Source organism: Apaloderma vittatum, unplaced genomic scaffold (genome assembly GCF_000703405.1).
Source record: "Apaloderma vittatum isolate BGI_N311 unplaced genomic scaffold, ASM70340v1 scaffold3986, whole genome shotgun sequence".
NCBI lineage: Eukaryota > Metazoa > Chordata > Aves > Trogoniformes > Trogonidae > Apaloderma > Apaloderma vittatum.
Genome location: NW_009723220.1, coordinates 66,757 through 86,574, shown reverse-complemented (window position 1 = coordinate 86,574; position 19,818 = coordinate 66,757). Strand labels below are relative to the sequence as shown.

General features: G+C 41.5%; 1 protein-coding gene across 1 annotated transcript in view; it reads left to right on the top strand.

Moving 5' to 3' along the window:
- Positions 1-1,121: 1,121 nt before the first annotated feature.
- CC2D1B (coiled-coil and C2 domain containing 1B) overlaps positions 1,122-19,818 on the top strand; it is a gene marked incomplete at its 5' end in the record, with an annotated part of 23,605 nt that continues 4,908 nt past the window's right edge. Inside the window, 17 exons of the mRNA XM_009872016.1 lie at positions 1,122-1,259; positions 3,261-3,534; positions 4,008-4,126; positions 4,265-4,340; positions 5,520-5,630; positions 5,951-6,081; positions 6,358-6,430; positions 8,635-8,747; positions 9,553-9,745; positions 12,357-12,529; positions 13,141-13,266; positions 13,785-13,843; positions 13,994-14,110; positions 14,604-14,677; positions 15,342-15,400; positions 17,238-17,289; positions 18,669-18,768. Of these exons, the coding sequence (XP_009870318.1) occupies positions 1,122-1,259; positions 3,261-3,534; positions 4,008-4,126; positions 4,265-4,340; positions 5,520-5,630; positions 5,951-6,081; positions 6,358-6,430; positions 8,635-8,747; positions 9,553-9,745; positions 12,357-12,529; positions 13,141-13,266; positions 13,785-13,843; positions 13,994-14,110; positions 14,604-14,677; positions 15,342-15,400; positions 17,238-17,289; positions 18,669-18,768 (1,988 nt within the window). The remainder of the gene's footprint in view (positions 1,260-3,260; positions 3,535-4,007; positions 4,127-4,264; positions 4,341-5,519; positions 5,631-5,950; positions 6,082-6,357; positions 6,431-8,634; positions 8,748-9,552; positions 9,746-12,356; positions 12,530-13,140; positions 13,267-13,784; positions 13,844-13,993; positions 14,111-14,603; positions 14,678-15,341; positions 15,401-17,237; positions 17,290-18,668; positions 18,769-19,818) is intronic.

Below are 19,818 nucleotides of genomic sequence, written 5' to 3'. Positions count from 1 at the left end.
TCCTCTTCCTGTTAATGTACTTATAGAAACTTTTCTTGTTACTCTTCCCCAGAGTGGCCATGTTTAGCTCTAGGTGAGCTTTGGCCTCTCTAATTTTCTCCCTGCACAGCTTCACTTGTTGTTTATAATCCTCATAATTTGCCTGCTCCCGCTTCCAGAGACCATAAACTCTCCTTTTGTTCCTAAGTTCCAGCCAAAGCTCTCTGTTCAGCCAGGCTGGTCTCCTCCCCCGTCGGCTTGTGTTCCGTGACTTGGGTATAGTCAGTTCCTGCACCTTTAAAATTAATTCCTTAAAGTATGCCCAGCCTTCCTGATCTCCCATGCCCTCCAGAACAGCCTCCCAAGGAACTCTCTTAACCATGGACCGGAAGAGTCCAAAGTCAGCTCTCCGGAAGTCCAAGGTGGCAATTCTGCTGACCCCGCTTCTTACTTCACCAAAAATGGAGAACTCTAGCATTACATGATCGCTTTGTCCAAGACAGCCTCCAACAATTACATCCTCCACAAGACCTTCTCTATTAACAAGCAGATAATGTATAATTAACAAGCAGATAATGTAGAGATAATGACGATAATTGCATTGGTAGCCATCTGAAAGGTCTCTGTAGCTCTAAGTAACTACTTACAGCTTTGCTTAGGCTGCTTGTGTCACTGAACTAATTCCAGGCTGTAGGAGGAGGAAAAAGAGCTCTTGTAGTAAAACCGGGTTGAGAAAGCCTGGAAGCGAGTAAACTAGCATGTTGTTAAAATATGAAAGGAAAAAGTCAAGATTTGTGCCAAAATACCTCCTCATACCCTCTGGTGTGTGGTGTTTGAGAGACTTTACTGTTCTCTTCACCTACTCCCTAACCACATGGCTCCAATTACCCTGTGACTGTTGAGTTTTCTAAATGTCTCCACCCATTCTTCTCTATTGCGCCTTTGAGAGAAAGCCCAGAGGTGGATCCAGGGGCTGTTAGCTTAGTACAAGTGCGCCTCTGTCTTGGAGACTGTTTCGTCCTTGCGCTCTTGATTAATGGGAGTGTGTGTAGAAGAGGTGTATTTGTTTTTCAGTGCTATGGGGAAACTCCTATAGGTGGATGAAATAAGTTTTCTTGATCTGTTTTATTATTTTTTCTGAGACCACCTCACTTCCTGCTGTTACCAGTGAGCTGCAACAGACAGTAGAGGAGAGAATTGCTAACTATAGGACAGCAATTTCCAACGCAAAGGAGTCAGATGACAGTGCCAAAGTACGCCGATACGAAAGAGGCCTTAAGGTAAGTTGGGTTCATCAAGTATGTGAATGTAGGAGAGACGAAGTCAGTTCTCTGAAGTGTAGTTCAGAGTCTTACCGGATGTGTGAATTTGTTGAAAAGGGAGAGAAAGTCTAATATACTGCCTTGAGTTACTTTAAACACATTTCTTGTTACTTACGAGCAATGTGACATAGCACATACACAGGTGAATGGTAATTTCCAATGCCTTTTGCGCATCAGCTTTTTTTCTGTTGACTAGTGGTAGCTGGGGGCAGGATTTGTGGTAAATGCTGTTGTTAAACCCGCGTGTCCAGATGGGAATTTGATCTGTGATGACTGTTCAGTTTTACCTTAGGATAAAGTTTAGGAGCTTTTCTAGCACATATACTTTCCAGTTCATCACTCATGCCTTCCTAGATGCTAACCTTCCACTCAGTTTTGTGAGAGAAAGGAAGGTGATACGTTTCTATGGGTGATACGTTGGCTGTGCTTGAAAATGAATAGAACAGGATTTTTCATTAAGGCAATTAAAAATTTCGGGGAGGGAGCGTTTTCTTCAGCTTTGCATCTTTACAGCCAGGTGGCGTGCTTGTAGTTGGTTGGTGGTGCCTGGTGATTGCCGCTGTGCAGAGTGCCTTTATTTCCCTGTTTGCTTTCATCTGGTCACCCGCCTCACTGCAGCCAGCTCTGTCTTGTTAAGCAAAGCTTTATAACTTTATAGCACTATCCACTGAGAGAAGAATGTAATGTCTCACTGGCTACCAGGTGTCGTAGGGTACAAAGGGAGCAACTGAAGCCAAACCCCGGGGAGAAAATGCACAGGAAAGGAGATGTCTGTATGAGTCCACTGCCTGCTAGCTTTGGAAGGAATGTACACGAAACCACCTGACCTTTCAGAGAGCAAGAGGGATAGACAAACCAGCTTACTTCATCCAGTAATGAAGCTTAGTGCACTGCTTGCCACTTTTTTTTCTTTTTTTTTCGAGGTAGGGAGTTTCCCTGTGCCTAAGCAGTGTAACTAAGGATAATAGACTAGATCTCACTTCACAGCTCACAGTTCCTTAATTAGCAAAATCACATGCCAACAAATGGTGTACAGTTATCTCTTGTACTTAATTCTTGGAACTGTGAACTTTAATCTCAGTGTTTAATTCCATTTCCAGTCAGTCTGTTATCCCACACGTGGAGAAGAGAGAGCTGTGCGTGGGTTGCTGTACTGGTCTGAACCTCAATCTCACATGCAGTCAGTCAAACGTATCTCTGCCACTGTTGCTTAGTAGGTCAAACAATGTCATGGCTAACCAAAAATAGCAGTGGTTCGAGCACTGATGAGATTTTGTTGTTGTTGTTTATCTGTGCTTTCCATTTCAGTCTCTGTGGAAGATGAAAGAAGTAAAACTTTTGTTTTGGCTTGAAGTGCATGACAGTCTTTTGTCTGAACCTTAAATTAAAAAAAAAATACTGAAGAAGGTAATATTTGTGGTGTAGAAAGGGTTTTGAAAAAATGACCAGCAGTTAACCTGTGTTACAGATGAGGAGAGCTTCTTGCCATGGGTCGCCAACTGGAGCTCCATTTTCTTTGTTAGTATTTAATGGCTTTTCTCATTATATTCAATAGGTGTGTAAACTCCTTCCTTCCCTGAATCCACATAGGCAGCGACACCTCATAGCGTATTTTGTTTTGTTTTAAAGACATAAAATCCATCTACAGTTGGTATAAATGACTTCTGTGCCTGAGTGGACCACATCAGCTCTCCAATAATTTTAAGTGTTGAGGTGCTTGGAATTACATAGTTTGGATAACAAGTTCTTTGCATTGTGTTGCTCTGATAATTAGACACCTTTCACTAGCACGGAAGTTTGCCTTGCAGAAAAATAGGGAGCTAAAGTGCAGCAGTCTGTAGAGGTGTGCATAATAGATCGCATCATGTAGAATGGAACGAATTTGTGTTTTAACGATTTTATGCTAGTAATATGTTTGATGGAAAATGCCTGTCAACTTCACTATTCTGTCTCTGCCAGACACTGGAAACCATGCTGGCTGCAGTGAAGAAAGGCAAAAAAATCAATGAGGAAGAAATGCCACCCCCTGTTGCAACAGGAAAGAGTTCTTCTCACTTATCTCGAGCTACAGGAGGGGAGCTAGAGAATTCGGGAGATTCAGTGAGTGTCCTACCAGAGAAGAAAGCCAAGTCGCCCACAGAGGATGCGCAGAAGAGCTCTCATGAGGCAATGCAGAGTCTGGAATCAGAGTCTCTACAGGGTCATGCTGCTTCCAGTCCTGCTGTGGAAACAGGTACCATGATCTGAGAGGATAAGCAGTTGCAACACTTGGTGCTACATCTTTCTTGATGTTTGTATTGTGTAGTAAAGCACTGCTTCTGTTGGGAATGCCCTGCTGGATGTTTCAGATAGAGTTGTCAGTGGTATCAGTTATTGTTACAGAGGACTTATATGCACTATGTCAAGTACATTTCACTTATCAGTTTCTCCTTCAGCATGGTGAAATGTGGAATTTCAAGCTTTCAAGGTGCTGGGTAAAGGACTCTTTCTTTTTTTTTTCTCTTTTTTTTTTTTTTTTTTAATTGCAAAAAGCAGGACTGTTATGTCTGGTAGGACTTGTGGGGCCTGGAGGAAAAAGGACTTTTGTAAGATGGCTTTGTGATTCAAAGCAGAAGAGGACAAATGCGGGTTTGAATAGATGGACGAAGCAAGGGAAATATGTCTTTCAGGCTCTGTGTAAATCTCAACTTTGTTTGGTTCTCACAGATCTCCAGAACACACGAGCAATACTACTTATGAGGCAGAAGGAGTATAAATTAGCAGCTCTAAAAGCCAAGCAGCAAGGGGACCTGGAGAAGGCAAAGGAATACATGAAGACAGGCAAGGTATGCACATAAGAAATCCTGAATGCTGCACATACCCCATGCTGTACTCACAGCACTCAGGGTCAAATACTCATTGTGGCAACTAGCAAGTCTTGGACATTCTAGAATAAATCTTCTGTTTTGTTTTTTCTGCATTAGAAATTTAATGTGGTCTTGGAAGCTTTGGACAGTGGGCAGCCGATAGACCTCCAGAATATGCCGCCATCTCCTCAGGGTAAGGCTCGTCTCATGGAAACCCTTTTAGAAATCTCTCCATGCTGTGATGGAATGATTGAGCATTTGATTGCAAAACTGTAAGAAGAATTGAAGATCACTTAGTTCTGAGGCTTACTGCATGTTCAAATTTTAATCAAGACCAATAAAGAAAAATGAAGTAGTATTATTTATGTTGAAGTTACTGTCTGTGATTTACAAATTCGAGGAGTTATTGATGTCTAATATTCCTGGTTTTATAGCTTCAGATAATAGCAGCCGGTATTTGAAGTGAAGGAGAAAGAAAGTTTAATGACACGTTCTTAAAGTTTACTGTAGTATTTGATGGAGTTCTGTTTCAGCCAAAGTTCCTGGCCTCCAGATTAAGAGATTAATAAAGACATTGCAATGCAGTAAAGTCTAAATCTTAAAGCAAGTTACTGATATTAAAGGTATTTTGATTCTTGTAGGGTCTGGTATCACCACCAACAATATTTGAGTAATAGATATTTAATATTACTAGTAGTAAATACTTCATTATGTTTGGTCTGTGCACCTCAGTGGTTTAAGTAGATTAGTGGATTATTTTTATTCTAAGAAACTTAATAATGGATTATTTTATTTCAATAAATCATGAGATCTATGACTCCTTGAGTTATAAACTGATGACCAAATGGCATTAGAAAGAAAGTTCATTCATGATGGAATCATGCCTTAAAAAGTGCAGTTTTGCAGCAGATATTTTTGTAGTTTTCTGAAATAACCACTGTTACACAATGCCAGAAACCTGGGTGTCTGAATAGATGATGTTACTTGCTTCTCTTTTTCAGCACATCTTTTGTTACTAGGATATTTTAGTCAATTAGCAAGCTCTCTTTCCATCTGTCAAGATACCAAGTTATATCTTGGGGAAAGGATTCTTAGAATACTTGAACTGGTTTTACTTTTACTTTTTTTTTTTCCTTTTTTTCTTTTCCCCTCAAGCAGCACTAATGTAAATTAAATCAGCATTTGAGATTTTCTGTTATAAAGCACTTTGTCTGAATAATGGCAGCCTTAGACTTATCCAGCCACACTGGTATTATTTTGAAGCAAAAAAGCTTTCAGGAAGATGATCTGGTCAAATTGATGGTGTTCAGAGTAACATGGGTTGACTTACTGTTTATGGAACACACTGTGAAACCGCCTGCTTTCCTTGCAGACCTTGAGAGCCTGGGAAATGTACAAGGTGCATCCAAGCAAAAGGTACCAGCTCCAGTGGGAAGTTCCCAGGATCTTACAACACCTGAACCTCAGACCCAAGAAGCTTCAGGTAGGACTTCTGGGTTTCTGTAGCAAGCCATAGAAACAGCAGGGCTGGAAGGCACTTTAAGGTCTGCCCTAGTCCACTGAACTGCAGACGCACTGAGTGAACGTCGCTAACGTTTCTGAGTATTGTTTGCTGATAATCCCATCTGTACTTCTGGATCAGTAATGGAAGGAAAAGTTAATGAACTTCCTTTAGAAAGACTGTGTTTGTAAGATTTGCAATGATGTTTTTGTTGCTGCCGAAGGTAAAGAAAGGGAGGGAAAAGGCAGCTCATATGTTTTGAAATCTGAACTGTGGCATTTTATTGTCTGTCTTGTTTCAAGCTTCCTTGCAGCAGCCGAAAACAGTGCTGGAAGCATTGCAGCAAAGGCTTGAGAAGTACAAGTCGGCAGCAGGACAGGCTAAAGCGAGTGGGGATGATCGGAAAGCCAGGATGCACGAGAGGATAGCCAAGGTAAAAAGAAAGAGTGGCAGACTGCTACTAGCAAAGCCGTTGAATTAGTTCTCTTGCTGAGGACTTTTTCAGGGCTAAAATACTTTGTGTTTTGTCCTATTTGGAAAGAGCTCCAGTAGGGAAGCTGTAAAACATTTGGAGGAAAAAGAAATGCAGACAATGCAGATATTGTAGCAAAGTATTGTGTCTTCTGCAGTGTTTATGCTGGTTAAATACAAATGATTGATAATTACAGTCAACTTCATTTTATGTCATACTGAGTGCCTCTGATTACAGCAATACCAGGATGCCATAAGAGCCCATAAAGCAGGGAGAAAAGTGAATTTTTCTGAGCTACCTGTTCCTCCTGGTAAGTGTGAATCCAAAATGTCCTAATACCCATTTTTGTGTATCTACTGGGCTCTGAGGGAGGTATGCAAATACTATCTCTTCATCCTGTGGAACAGCCCTTCCTTTTTCTCAGTAGTAGTCTGGCCTTGCTTTTTGATGGTATTGTGAAACTGCTTATTAGTATGCTCTCAAACTTTCACAGTGGTGAATATTTCTGATTATGGGCTGCCTGTTTGACAGCATCAGAACTTAAAACTGGCACTATGTGACGTGTTATACAATTTAATCATGGGCAGGTGCTCAGAATGTTACCTGTGTCCTCTCTGCTGGCCCTTCCGGAAGAAGGAGTAGACTTGGGATATATTGGCTTCTTAGTTTACTGGAAGAAGATTTTTAAAAATGAAGAAAGTTGCCTGATGTCCCCCACTGTATTGATTCACAGCAGGAGTCTGGGAACTCTGTATTTATGAATCATCATCTTGCAACACCTGACAAGTCGGATCAGTGTTGCAGCTCTTATGGCTAATAAAAGTAGTCTACAGACACAAAGCAAATCATGCCTGTGGTCACACTGGGACAGTGGCAGAGGCAGAAGCTGAACCTGCTTCTTGAGATGCTCTGTGTCCTTTTTATTTTCTTGAGAATGCATAGTGCTGTGTCCATAAAAGTTTGGACAAAGTCGTCTATGAGTGCACCTCTGGTTTGCATGATACTGTTTCTCCCGAAGGAGGCATCGTTCCTTGTATCTTGTGCTTGATGTGTTCTTCTGAAACAATACACTTAGCACTGATTTTTTTTTGTTAGAAAAGGGGCATGGACCTTGTGACTTTTTTGTCACTGTCAAATGTGGCAAGAGCAAGCACAATAGTAGTACTAGTAGTAAATTAGGCAGTGTCAGCTCTGTCAGGTCATGTACTGATTTGAAGGTTCCCTGCTTTGAAGCCGTCTGTGTAGAGCAGTTTATCATCCTTTGTTCTAGAACATGATCCATTTCTTGGTAAATACAAATTTCTGTAAGAGCAAGGTACTCCGTATTTACACCCTTGAAAATACGGATAATTCCTCACTTCCACATTAGCTGCATGGTTTTCAGCAATCGTTTAGAGGCAGTATGATTTACCCTCGAGACAACCATCAGGCAGTCACTGAAACCAACAATGAGATTCTCATGGACTGGCCATGCATTTCATTGCATCTGGATAATGCCGAGTACCAGCCTTGACCTGCTTGGAGACAGAAATGTCACGTGGGAGCAGCAGCATAGGCTGCCTGTGTACCTCAGACTTGTTCTGTCCCCATAGCAGAGTTTTAGAAGCAGTTTGTAGTTACTTTGTGGCACTTCTGATGAGACTGGCAACAAGAGTACTTGCTACGTGTTAATGAGACAAATTTTATTAACAGGCATTTTATAGCAGTAGTTCTGGGTCTCTGTATTTGAAGCTAACACTGAACTGGTAGCGTGGAAATGAGAGTTTATCTTCCATCATCAAGACTTTCTCCCATCCTCAAAAGCATAAAAAAATAACAGAAAGGGTTGTTTTTCGTATACGTCACTTTTAGCTACTGTGGTTCTGCCTTACTTTGCAACCTCTGCATTGCAGTAGATTTTCAGCAGAGGCTTAATGTGTTAACCAGATGTCAGCAATGTATTGCTTATTACTCTATGGGGTAGCTCTGATTTTCTGCTGGACTGTGTACCAGCTGGGGTGAGAGGGGGAAAAAAAGAGGCAGCAGCCTTTTGTACAGTCCCCTGTTCTGTGTGCAAAGGGAAGAGACTACATTCTTTGCTGGTTCTGGGGGCATCTCTGTTACCAGTAGCTCATCTTAGAAAACTGTGCTCTGTTATTTCATCATTTTAACATCATCCCTAAGCCTGGATATCTGTGAGAGATCTGATCTTAAGCCCACCACTCAGACTTTATCTAGCAAGGCTTTGTGGCCTAGGACAGTCGCGGGTTCGATCCCCGTTTGGTCCCCATGTGTTGCATGATCTAGTTGAGAGGTGTCCCTGCCCATGACAGGGAGGTTGGATTAAATGATGTCTAAGGTCCCTTCCAGCCTAGGCCATTCTAGGATTCTGTGACTCCATCTAGTTGTGCTGAATTCTGAAATATATTAGGTAGATAATAGATACTTGGATAAAAGTATCTTTACAGAAAAAATGTGGAAGACAGAACATAAGTCTTATGCAACTCTTTAATTCTATATTCCTTTCCTCCTCAGGATTTCCCCCTCTTCCTGGTGTTGCAGCAGTGGATGGTGATGGTACTATAGCTGCTGTTCTGGAAAGTGCGAGCAAGCTGGCAAACATGGAGGAAAATGATGAAGAGGAGGAGGTTAGTAGATCTTAGTAGGGTGTGTAGTAGTTAAAATGCTGTCTCTTGTTGTATGCAGAGATGAGGCCACTGGATTTGCAGTCAAGAGTACTGAGGTGAAATATGTTTCCGAGAAGCCTAAAGTACCAGTTCTCAGTAGTAATTTCAGTTTGCGTTATAGTGGAGGGAGTGGGGGAAGAGAGAGAGAGAGAGATGTTACTGCAGTCAGTACATACACAGTCTGTGACTCCAGAGATTGGCTCTTTCATAACTGTCTTGTGTGTTTTATTTTCAAAGCAAACACTTCAGATCCTCACCACTCCTTTACATTGTTCTGAAGTACTTGAATTTGTACTTTGATCCTGCATCCCTGTAGTTCCTATGTTTGTGCTTTCCCAGGATGTTCAACGCTTAATGCTTTCTGTCAGGCAACACCAGCCTTGAGACTTTGGTCTGATCTTTTTGTCTCTCTGGATTTGATTGCTGATGGTGCTTTCAAGTGAAGTAGCTTTTAATTGAGAGAATTCCTGGATGATTGTTTTTCTGCATGCCTCTCCTTTTTTTGAAATCACTGCCTTGCTGAACATTCCTCTTGTCCCTTCTGTAGTGGAGGTTTGACGCTTGTAGAAGTTAACTTCCTGGTGGCATGGCATGGCTCATAAACTTCCAGAAGTTAAAATTTGCTGTCTGAAACATTGTACTCCCATCAGAAGTGGTGCCAGAAGGCTGATACACAGATAACCATGGTTGTTGATGCTTGAGATGCTATCCTCAACTCTGGAATAGGTTTTATGTATTTAACATGAATTTCTTTCTGTTATGCTAGAATGAGCCTCTGACACAGGCCCCAGTTGCCAAGAAGCCTGCTCAGCTGCCTGGAAAGCCGACTCAGGCTGTTAAGCCAATTACAGTGTCATCTGCTGGAGCTGAGGAGGAGAGCTCTCCTGAGCATGTGAAACCAGCTACGTCACCCTCCACCCTGGACACAGCAGAGTCAGTGGATCATCTCCCTCCAGCTGGTAAGGTGAAGGGATCATCATTCCCAGTAATCCAGTGCAAGAAGTTTGCACTTGTTTAGTTGAATGCCTTGGTAAAGACTTATTTTCATTATATTTTAGATCTGAGTTTGTGAATGTGTGGCATAGATTTCCTCTGACAGAATCCCCAATATTATGTATGTGTGTGCTGGAGGGCAGATCCAGACCAGCCGTGCAGCTTTATTTCATAGAGGCAGTATGTGTAATTATAAGGGTGATTGAGTTTTTAATTAATTTTGATGTAACAAGTGTATCGATTCATAATGTTTATCTCTGCTCACAGTTGAACCCTACATCCACTCTCATTAAAGTGGACGGTCTGCCAGTGTGAATTATTTATTGATCTAACACAACTTCCCACATCAGCCAGTGGTTTCTGCCTGGTGCTTCATCCAAGGATCTCAGGCTGGCACCCTGGCAGTAGTTCATCCATTTCTAGTCCTCCTGTAGCTCAGGTCACTGCACGGTTGTCTGTACAAGATGATTTGTGCAAATATTAAGGGACAGCCACCATCTCACGGTGTGATTTGGGCACACACCAGCAGTGTTCAAGCTCTCGCTGATTCTGTCGTCACGCCTTGACTGTAATCCTGTCCTCTTTTTTCTGTCCTGCCCTGGGTAGTTCCCTCAGGACAAAGCAGAACTGCCTAGTTGGCTGATGCAAGTTCTTTTACAGAGTACAAAGGCATTTCACAGTGCCACTGTGATTAGCTCGCAACTCTTCTCTCTAGAAAGTTCCATTACTTGTTTTATAAAAACCACTGAAATGTCATAGTTGTCCTTTTTGGCATCCCAAGTATAGGAGTTTTGGTTTTTGCCATTTTAGTTGACATACTAATGTATTGAGTGAATTGCCCTAGTCTTACACTGTGAAGAAATTGATAATATCTGGTCTGTGGTGTTACAATAATCTCTCAAGTGTTGTAAAAGAAACCAATAAGTGCAGCAAGAACCGGGACAGATTAACACTGATAAGACTTTCACAACAAAATGTCAGTACTTCACTATTCTAAAGTCATATTTTGCTAACAAAAGTGTATTCTGTGATCCAAATGTTACCTCCTTCTCCCCATGACTATGAAGTGCAGCTCACAACTGCCTGTAGCTGATAAATCAACTGTAAAAAAATCCTGTCTTTTTCTTGTAAGAGAGCACAAGGCGTGGGGCATGTGGGAGAGGAGCAGTTGTACTTAAGGCCTGTACCAGAAAGGTCAGGGAACCAAGATCAGTTGGGTGAATAACTTTGCACACTATGGGTTTTGTCCTGGTGGAAACTGGGCTAGCTACCTTGTCTAATTACAAGATCCCAGACTGTTAGAGGTTGGAAGGGACCTCTGGGGGGATCATCAAATCCAACCCCCTTGCCAGAGCAGGACCACAGAATGTAGGGCAGGTCACATAGGAACGTGTCCAGATGGGTCTTGAAAGTCTCCAGAGAAGGAGACTCCACAGCCTCTCTGGGCAGCCTGGGCCAGGGCTCTGTCACCCTCACAGTAAAGAAGTTCTTCCTCACGTTGAGGTGGAACTTCTTGTGTTGCTCTAGCTTGAATCCATCGCCCCTTGTGCTATCACAGGGGACAAATGAAAAGAGGTTGTCCCTTCTTAACACCCAGCCCTCAGATATTTATACACATTATTTAGATCCCCTCTGTCTTCTCCTCTCCAGACTAAAAAGCCTCAGGTCTCTCAGCCTTTCCTCATAAGGCAGGTGTCCCGTAATCATCCTTGTAGTTTGGGTTTGGCTGACTGTGCAAATTGCTCACAGCAGCAGGACAGCGGGCACTTCTGCAAGGATGGGATTAAGCTGATCGTCATCTGACAGCAGTGAGCAGTCACTGGTATATTTATTTGCTGAGCCAGGTACCTCTTGCAAACGTTGTTTAGCTTGTGTAATCACGAGGGGAGTGCAGTGGTGAATGCAGTATGAGTGTCTTCGGAAATGGCTGTCGTCAGCTCCTGCTGTACCATTTCCTAAGTGAGCTCTAAGAAGAGGCAGGATGCACTGACCTGGTACAATGTGACGCAGTCTTTTCTCACTTGTGTAGCTCTCACTGGTTTGGGAAGGAAAGAGGAGACCCGAGGAGTAATAAGAAACTGGGATGGCAAGGAATTACAAATATGCAGTGGTGGTATGTCTGAATGTGCCTGAACACTGGTTCCTCTGGGGTTTTTTTCAAACAGGTCAGGGAAGAGGAGGGAAATGAGTACAGAAGATGCTCACAATATTAGCTGTCTTTTAGAAGTTAATATGTCAAGCTGGAAGTTTGAATTCAGCTTCTGCTTTGGACCAATCAGCTATACTGGAGTCCGTCTCCTGCCTGCACATAAGCAGTCTGTAATTACTGTTGTGACACTTGTGAAGCACTATGAGGTTTTTTGCTGAGGGGTGCTATGACAGAAGGAAGCTTGTTTCTTTCTCTGATGCTTGAAATTGAAACTAGCCAAGAAACAATTAAGTGCAGTAAGGAAATGTCCTTATTTGTTATCTGTACTTTTACTGACCTTTTTCTGGCTATAAACTGAACATGATAAACTTGTTTAAGGGACGTGGCAGTGTCAGATGAGTGAGGGTTCTTATACAACTGTTTTTCAGCTAGAGAACAGCTGGAATTTCTGGAGAATAGAAAGAAGCAATACATGAAGGCAGCCATCAAAGCAAAGAAGGAAAATAACCTTGAACAGGCTAAGATGTATCTCAGAACTGCTAAGACCTTTGACCCAAAGATTGAGCAAGCAAAATGTGGTAAACCTGTTGATATTTCCAAGGTTAGTAGGACCATTAGTATTCTGCTTTGTTTCATGTTTTTGCACATCTAAGTGCGTACTTCAGTGAATGATTTAATAAATAATTCTTGACGCATTAGTTTACTCAAGTGACAAGTCTGGATATCGAGCCCTGAATTTCCCCCATGTTTTTGTTTTGTTTCCTCTGCTGTTTCTCAGGTGCGCCAGATTTTAAGAAAATTTAGTTTCCCCTCAACTGTTTGCTCCTTGGTTTGCAATGGCACACCTAAACCATGCAGCTTGGAAGTTTTCCCTGGCTTAGGGTGTGAGTCCCTCTCTTAGCTGTGTCCTGACTCCATTTTGGGATGAGGATCAGGTGCAGATGATACAGTGATGCCCTGATTTCTCGTGGTATTTGGGTAGATGGGGAAACCTGTAATAGCTCTCCTGACCTGAATAATGAGGGAATTAGGCCTGTAAGACATTTTGCAGAGATTTACAACTTAAGCAGTCGTCAGACAGTGGTGTAAGTAGTGTTTGGGAAGAAGAAGAACCCATCTCCCTTCACTGACCTTTCCATGTGTTCTGACTGGTTTTTTGCTACGACATTTTTCCTTATAAGGGCTCTGAAATGTGGTGTTCTTGTATTGCAGCTGCCATCACCACCGACGGATGATGAGGGTGATTTTATCTTCATACACCATGAAGATGTCAGACTGTCTCAGAAAGCAGATGAAGTATATACACAGCTCATAAAATTGCTGAAGGACCAACATGAGGTGACCATTCAGTCTTTTCTAGAAATGTTTTGGGCTTTTTAAAAAAAATTCTCTGGGCTTTATTAATATTATAATTCCATCAGTGGTTCTGTGGGGTCTTTTGTTTTCCTATTAAAATACTTCTGATTTTGCACGTTTTAAAGTGGAAAATTTTTGGAGTTGGATTCTCTGCTAGTTGAAGTCAGAGGGCGTGCTTGGAGGCTTGGCACTATCAAATGATCACTGTTAAATATGAGCACTCAAGTTTGAAAATAGTACTCTAATGATTAAGTCTAGCCCTTGGGTAAACCTCATATATAGAAATCAAGTGACTCAGAAGTAATAGGACAGAACAGCTCGAACAAATGCTGTGCTCAGCTTTGGGCTTAAGGACCTGAGGAAGGGATGTTTTTGAGTAACAAGGGAAAACTCTCAGATTTCCTTAAATTAGGTTGTCATCAACCTCAAAACTCTGTACCAGTCATGAATCGAGATCACTGAGCGCATCTGTATTTGTTTGGTTTTGTTTCTGTTGACAGAGGTGTTTGCAGTATTCCAAGCAATTCATGCATCTGGGAAATGTAGCAGAAACGACTCGGTAAGGCCCGCTGTTGATATCCCACAATGTGGTCGTTTCAGGCCTGAGCCTTCCTGACACCCCAAAAGATGATGGTGTTCGGGTTGATAAGCTGTTTGCTGTCACTCTGTGTGTGTAGCTTTTCTGTTGTTTGTTTTTGATTTTCTGTAGGTTTGAGAAACTGGCACAAGGTTGTAAAAAGGATGTGGACATCCTACAGCTTGCACGAGCACAAGGAATGGATCCTCCAAGCCACCACTTTGAGGAGAGAACCTTTAAAATGATAAGGTGTGGAAAAACAAAGGGATTTCTCAGACAGGCTGGAATGAGTTTTCTGGTTTTTAGCTCTTGCTTAGCGAATTGTGGGCTTCGGAAAATTTGGGTGGCACTTACGGTTAGGCTCAGCGTTCCTGAAAGGACACTCTTAACAACTTACAAAGAAGTTGTCTTCTAACTTCTCTTCTGGGTTCTTTTGTTTTCAAAATATCTCCAGCTTCATCTCTTGTATTCTGCTACTTCAGCCACTCTTCCTTCCTCTGTATTTCTCCCTCAGTCCAGTTCCCTTTGGGCTTTGTTCATGGCATTTTTCACTGCACCTCAGAGATGTTTTATCTCGGTTTGTGCTCTTTCCTTGCTCTTTTGAAATTTATGACAGTGATCTCTGTGGGAGTGCACTGTTGGAAAAGATGTGATGAATACCAGTGCCATCCTGGTCTGGCAGGGGATCAGGTGGTGGTGGGATACCAGGATGAATGCACTTTTGTCTTTTATTTTTTCACAGGATATTTTCTGAGCTCAACAGCACAGAAATGCACCTTCTTATCGTCAGGGGAATAAACCTACCAGCTCCGCCAGGTATGTGCTTAAGAAGGCAAGTGGGCTTTTTCCTCTGAGTAGGTAAGGAAAGTAGTGGGGAGTGAGATATTTTTTTTTCTTTTCACCTTGAAGGACCACATCAGGAGTCAAGACCTTTGTAGGCAGCACTTACTAGAACAAAATAACCAGGTTTGAGGCTGAAGTCCCCAAAAAACCTTTAAAGAGTATTTAAACAAACAAGTAAAAAACCCAGAAGAATAAAGAGAGTCTGAGTTCCATCTGGATAGAGTGAAGAACTTTAAATAGTCCTGGGTTCACTCGTAGTTGAAGTTTCATATTTATCTCCTATTTTGTTATGAGTGCCTACTCGCCACTGCCTCAATGTGTATTGAGGTGAGTAGATAGGAGTTGCTCCTGCCAACATCATGGCTTTTAGTTCCTTGTTTCTGGGAGCTTGTAAACCACCTGTGCTGGACAGTGTCGGGACTAACAGCAGCATTAAGAAAAGTAGATGTTTTCCTTCAGATGCCAGTTTTCTGTGGATTTTTAATTTGGTGGCTGGGTTTTTTCAATTGTGAAGAGACAGGTCATGAGTTCTCCTAAAAGTTAGTTAGGCATTCTTGAAAATCCTGCTCAACGTTACAGAATGCAATGAAAATATCTGCACTGGATGTTTGGATTGGCTGGTTGTTGTCTCATTCAGGTGTATCACCAAGAGATTTGGATGCGTTTGTGAAGTTTGAATTTCAGTACCCGAGTGCGGTGAGTGTGTGTCCTGGTTCTTCTGTTCTTCAGCCTGTGACTGTTGCCACTGCCTTAGCTTGTGAGGCCTTCAGGGAGGGAGCGTAGGTTTTCTTCTAGAAAGGGAAAAACACTTCAAGGCATACTGCCTGCATTTATTTTTAAAACGGATTTTTTTTCTGAGAAACAGAACTGCTGAATCTGTTCCCTGCAGATTTGAGCTTTGCTGCACCTTTCTCTTGATGTTCTCCACACTTAGCAGCGTGGTGTCTGCTTCAGGCGTGCGTATTCTCTGGCTGGCTGACCACCACCGTGCTGCTAAAGAGCACTCAGTGCTAAGCCATGCCCACCTTTGCCCCCTGAAGACACTATTAGGACTATTTTCCGTGTTTGCAAAATTTCTAAAAGTTCATTTCTCTGAGGGTGAAGGTAGCTTCAACCAAACACCAAGGCACGCAAAATTGTCGCTAGGGAAGAGGGACCACCTTAGATGTGATCTTCCTCTACGTCCCATTCCTTTAAGAAAACAAGCTTTTAAAGGCACTGGGTTTGGACATCTAATTTTGGATTGAAAATGTTAATCTTTGTCATCAAATAAAGGGACATGACCCCTGGTGATTTAAGTAGTGACTATATATGTGCATATTTGGAGAAAGGACTTACACCATACAAGTCTCTCGACCTTACTAATTAATACTTAGGTTTATGTGCATGCGTGTGTGTGCACCTATATGTGTATGTATATAAAAAATATGTATTTTATATATATGTATATTGCTTCTTTACTTGAAACTCCTCAGCGTCATCCTGTTCCCCTCAGCTTTAGAAGCAGTCTCTGGTCTGAAAACAAAAACCATTGAGCTAGAAGGGTTTCTAAGGAGCATTGTCTAGTCTCTCTGTCAGAAGTGCTGCATCTTCTGCTGCTGGCTTTGCAGGCCAAAAGCAGTCTTGCTGTTACAGTATTAATACTTAGCTCTGTTAAGAGTGCGGAGACTGAATTTTTTTTGCCTCCTAATAAATTCTGCAGCAATTCCCAGAGGTAATTGAATTTGTTTTAGTGGGAGTTGGTGACGGTCAGATCAAGTTTATGTCTAGATCTGAGTTACATGAGGCCTTAATGATGGAGTGCCCTGGCCATTAGGGTGGCTGAAAACAGAATTGGTCTGTGTGAATAGTCTTCTGGGGAATAAGTAAGAATTGGCATTAGTGGGCTTTAATCTGTTTTATTTTGTTTTAAAAAAAGCCAGACCTCTCCTGCTCAGCCACAGTCAAATACGCCACCTTTCTCCTTCACCGCTGAAATCAGTTTTGCAAAGTAGCTGCTATAATTAGGTCACATTGTCCTTTTTCAGTCCTCAGAGATTTAGTTTGTACTCCACTTTAGGTTAAAAGTTAATTCATTTTGGTGGCAGATTGATTGTCAGGCAAAATAATATTAGGGCAATTCCCTGAATGATTTGTGATGAATTCCTTGTGTAGCTTATTATTCCAACTAATGCAGAAGGACCAGAATTACTGTGTTGTGGAACGTGTGCAGTTCATCATGTAGTTTAACAGCCTCAGTAACTTTATGATGATTGGATTGAATTGAGTGTCACTGTGTAACTTATCTGTGGCTCTTATATTTAATGTAATGTTTTGGCTTACTCTTTATCTAATATTACACTTGCTACCACAATGAAATCCAAATATTTCAGTCTTGAATGTACCGTGACTCTTCTTTTACTTCAGATAACCCCCTAAACCCTAGTTGTTTCTTGTGTTAGGTGTAAAAAAGAGAGAGTAATAAAAATGATTACTACTTTGTATTTTGAAACAATATCTGATGGTTTTATGTCATGTGTGTCTCTTTTAACAGGAGCAGCCTCAAAAGAGTAAAACAGCTGTAATTAACAACAACAATTCTCCAGGTTAGTACTTTTTCTGGGACAGAGGGGAAAAAACATTGTGCCTTAGGAATCATGAGAGTACAGGCAGATCTCATACTGTGAATCAGGCCAGAGGGCCTCCCTCCACCTTTCTTCTTCTTTCTTATGGAAGTGCTTGTTGGCAGGTGAAGTCCAGCTGTGTTGGCAATTTCTGCACCCTCATCCCAATGTTGGTGGTAATTACTGTGCCATGAATTAGTGAAATCATCCAGTTACCAGCCATGCTCCAGCTGTTGCTGCAATGCTGCTGGGAGATGGGCCAGATAAATAAATTTTCTTTATTTAATAAATTATTAATTTTAATATTTCCATGGATCACATCTTTTTCAGTCAGATTTTGTGTCCTATGAGATTGCCAGTTCTGTCATGATTTTTTGTAATTAGCTAACGCTGCTGAATTTTTTTTTCTGGCAAAGTATTGTTGCAGAAATAGATTTTGTTGGGTTTTTTTAAAGATAATGTGTCTTGAAATCAACTAAAATACTTTCTTTGTACCTTTTGAAAAATACCACTTTGTACCTAGCTGTTGAATACCAATATTAGACTCATCATCCACTTTAAAATGAATAATCTTGCACTCTGAGTTTGTTTTATTGTATTATTTCTTTCATCTCTTGCAGCAAATGTCAAAACAACTTTGAATTCAGTATCGAAATTAATAGTTGTGAATTTGTCTCAAAGGAGATACATATATATATTTATATCTTTGGAGTTTATAGATGTATTTTCTGTTAAGAGTATTTAAGTCCTGAACCTCTGATACCGAGAGCTGTGTTCCAAGTCTTTCAGTAACTGGTTCTGCGCTTGCTGAGCAGGTGTTAGTGTTTTGGGTTCCCAGGCTGAGCTGAGCGTTCCTGGGTAGCACAGCAGATACATCGTGGAACATTTAGTGGTACGATGCTGTGACACCTTCTGATAAAAACGTGTCCTGTGGCATAGTATTCGTCATGCTCATTAATGAAAGTGGTGTTAAAACAGTGTTAATTACATTATCAAAACACCCCTTCCCAGTCGTTCCAACCTTCCTATGTTTTTTCCTTATTATTTTGTACCTTTTTCTTACTCACAGACAATCAGTTTAATTGTTGAAAGACCTAGATTCTCCAGTTGGAGCTCTCCAGTAACTTGCTGTCACCTCCTCTTTCTGCCGTTTGGTTTCAGTCCCTGTCACGTGGGGATGATGGATGAACTGTTGCACAGGGACACCAACTTGTTAATGACTGAAATACTGTCCTGAGGAGACTGTGAAGTGTCTTTCACAAATGGGCCAAACTGAGATAAACAGAGGTCCCAGTATGTGCGTGTAATAGAGCACTGCACGTGGTTTGACTTTCACGGCTTTCTTTGATTTTTTCTTATAGAATATAACCAGTTGTTTAAGTTGAACATCAACCGAAATCACAGAGGTTTCCGGCGAGCAGTTCGGTCCAAAGGAATTAAATTTGAAGTATTTCATAAAGGGTAAGTTCACAGTTTGCTCCCCTCTTGTTCCCTCTCTAGAAACAGTTGGAAAGAGGGGTATAGCTGAAATTTGGGAAGCACAATCTTTAAGCTAGCTAGCAAGAGTTGTCTAGTTCTCATATCTGAGAACTCCTTTCAGAGTGTGCCTGAGCTCTGTATCTTCCCCTGTGGGGGTGAAAAAAAAGGCAGTAGTTCAGTGAAGTTGATTCATAACTGGCAGATCCATTGGGGATTAGTGCATGAAGAGGAATTCATAAGACTGAGAAGGTGGATTCAGCTTCAGAGTGCTTTGATCCTTACCCAGTTTGGTTAGGTACAAATGTTACGTGGCATAACTTTGCACAGTAGTGAAGTACAAGCGGCAGCAAAACTTCTAACAGCGGTAAAGCAGACAACAGATGAGATCAGAACTAGCTTTTGTACTTTGCTTCGTTACCGATCACTGCTGGCAAACTCTGAGACTTTTGGGAGAGAGACAGACTCCCCTCATCTCGGAGATCAAGACGATGAGATGGATGTTAACAATTGATAATGTTCAAGGAAATCATCCTACATCTGAGCTCGTGATTTTCAAGTTATAGATGTTTTAATTTGTGAGCTCAAGTCCCATTTACTTCAGATCCGTTTCTATCTCTGTTGCAGCAAAACTGATGTTCTTACTCTTTTTCTGTCAATTCTGGCTACTCTGCTTTTCAAGATTTCATCATTAGAGATCCTGCCTCTTTTGCACAGAACTGATGTTCACATTTGTTTAAAACCTTTTTCCCTATCTTTTGCATACCACTGCATGTGTGGGGCATATCCCATTCTCTTACCAGCTGGAACTGTCCTTGTTTTTAAGGTCTGAGCTCGGGCTTAAGTAGACTCTCCAGTGATTCATGGATTGTATGCCAGCTCCAGATCGAAGCCTTTTTGAGGATCAGCAAAAAAATCTGTGCGGGCTGTCTCTTTTCTGATTCTTGAGATTTTTTTTTTTTTTTTTTTTTTTTTGGTTTTAAACAGAATCTAACAAGTTAAATACATGCTTGTTTCTGCTTTGGGGGGGAAGGG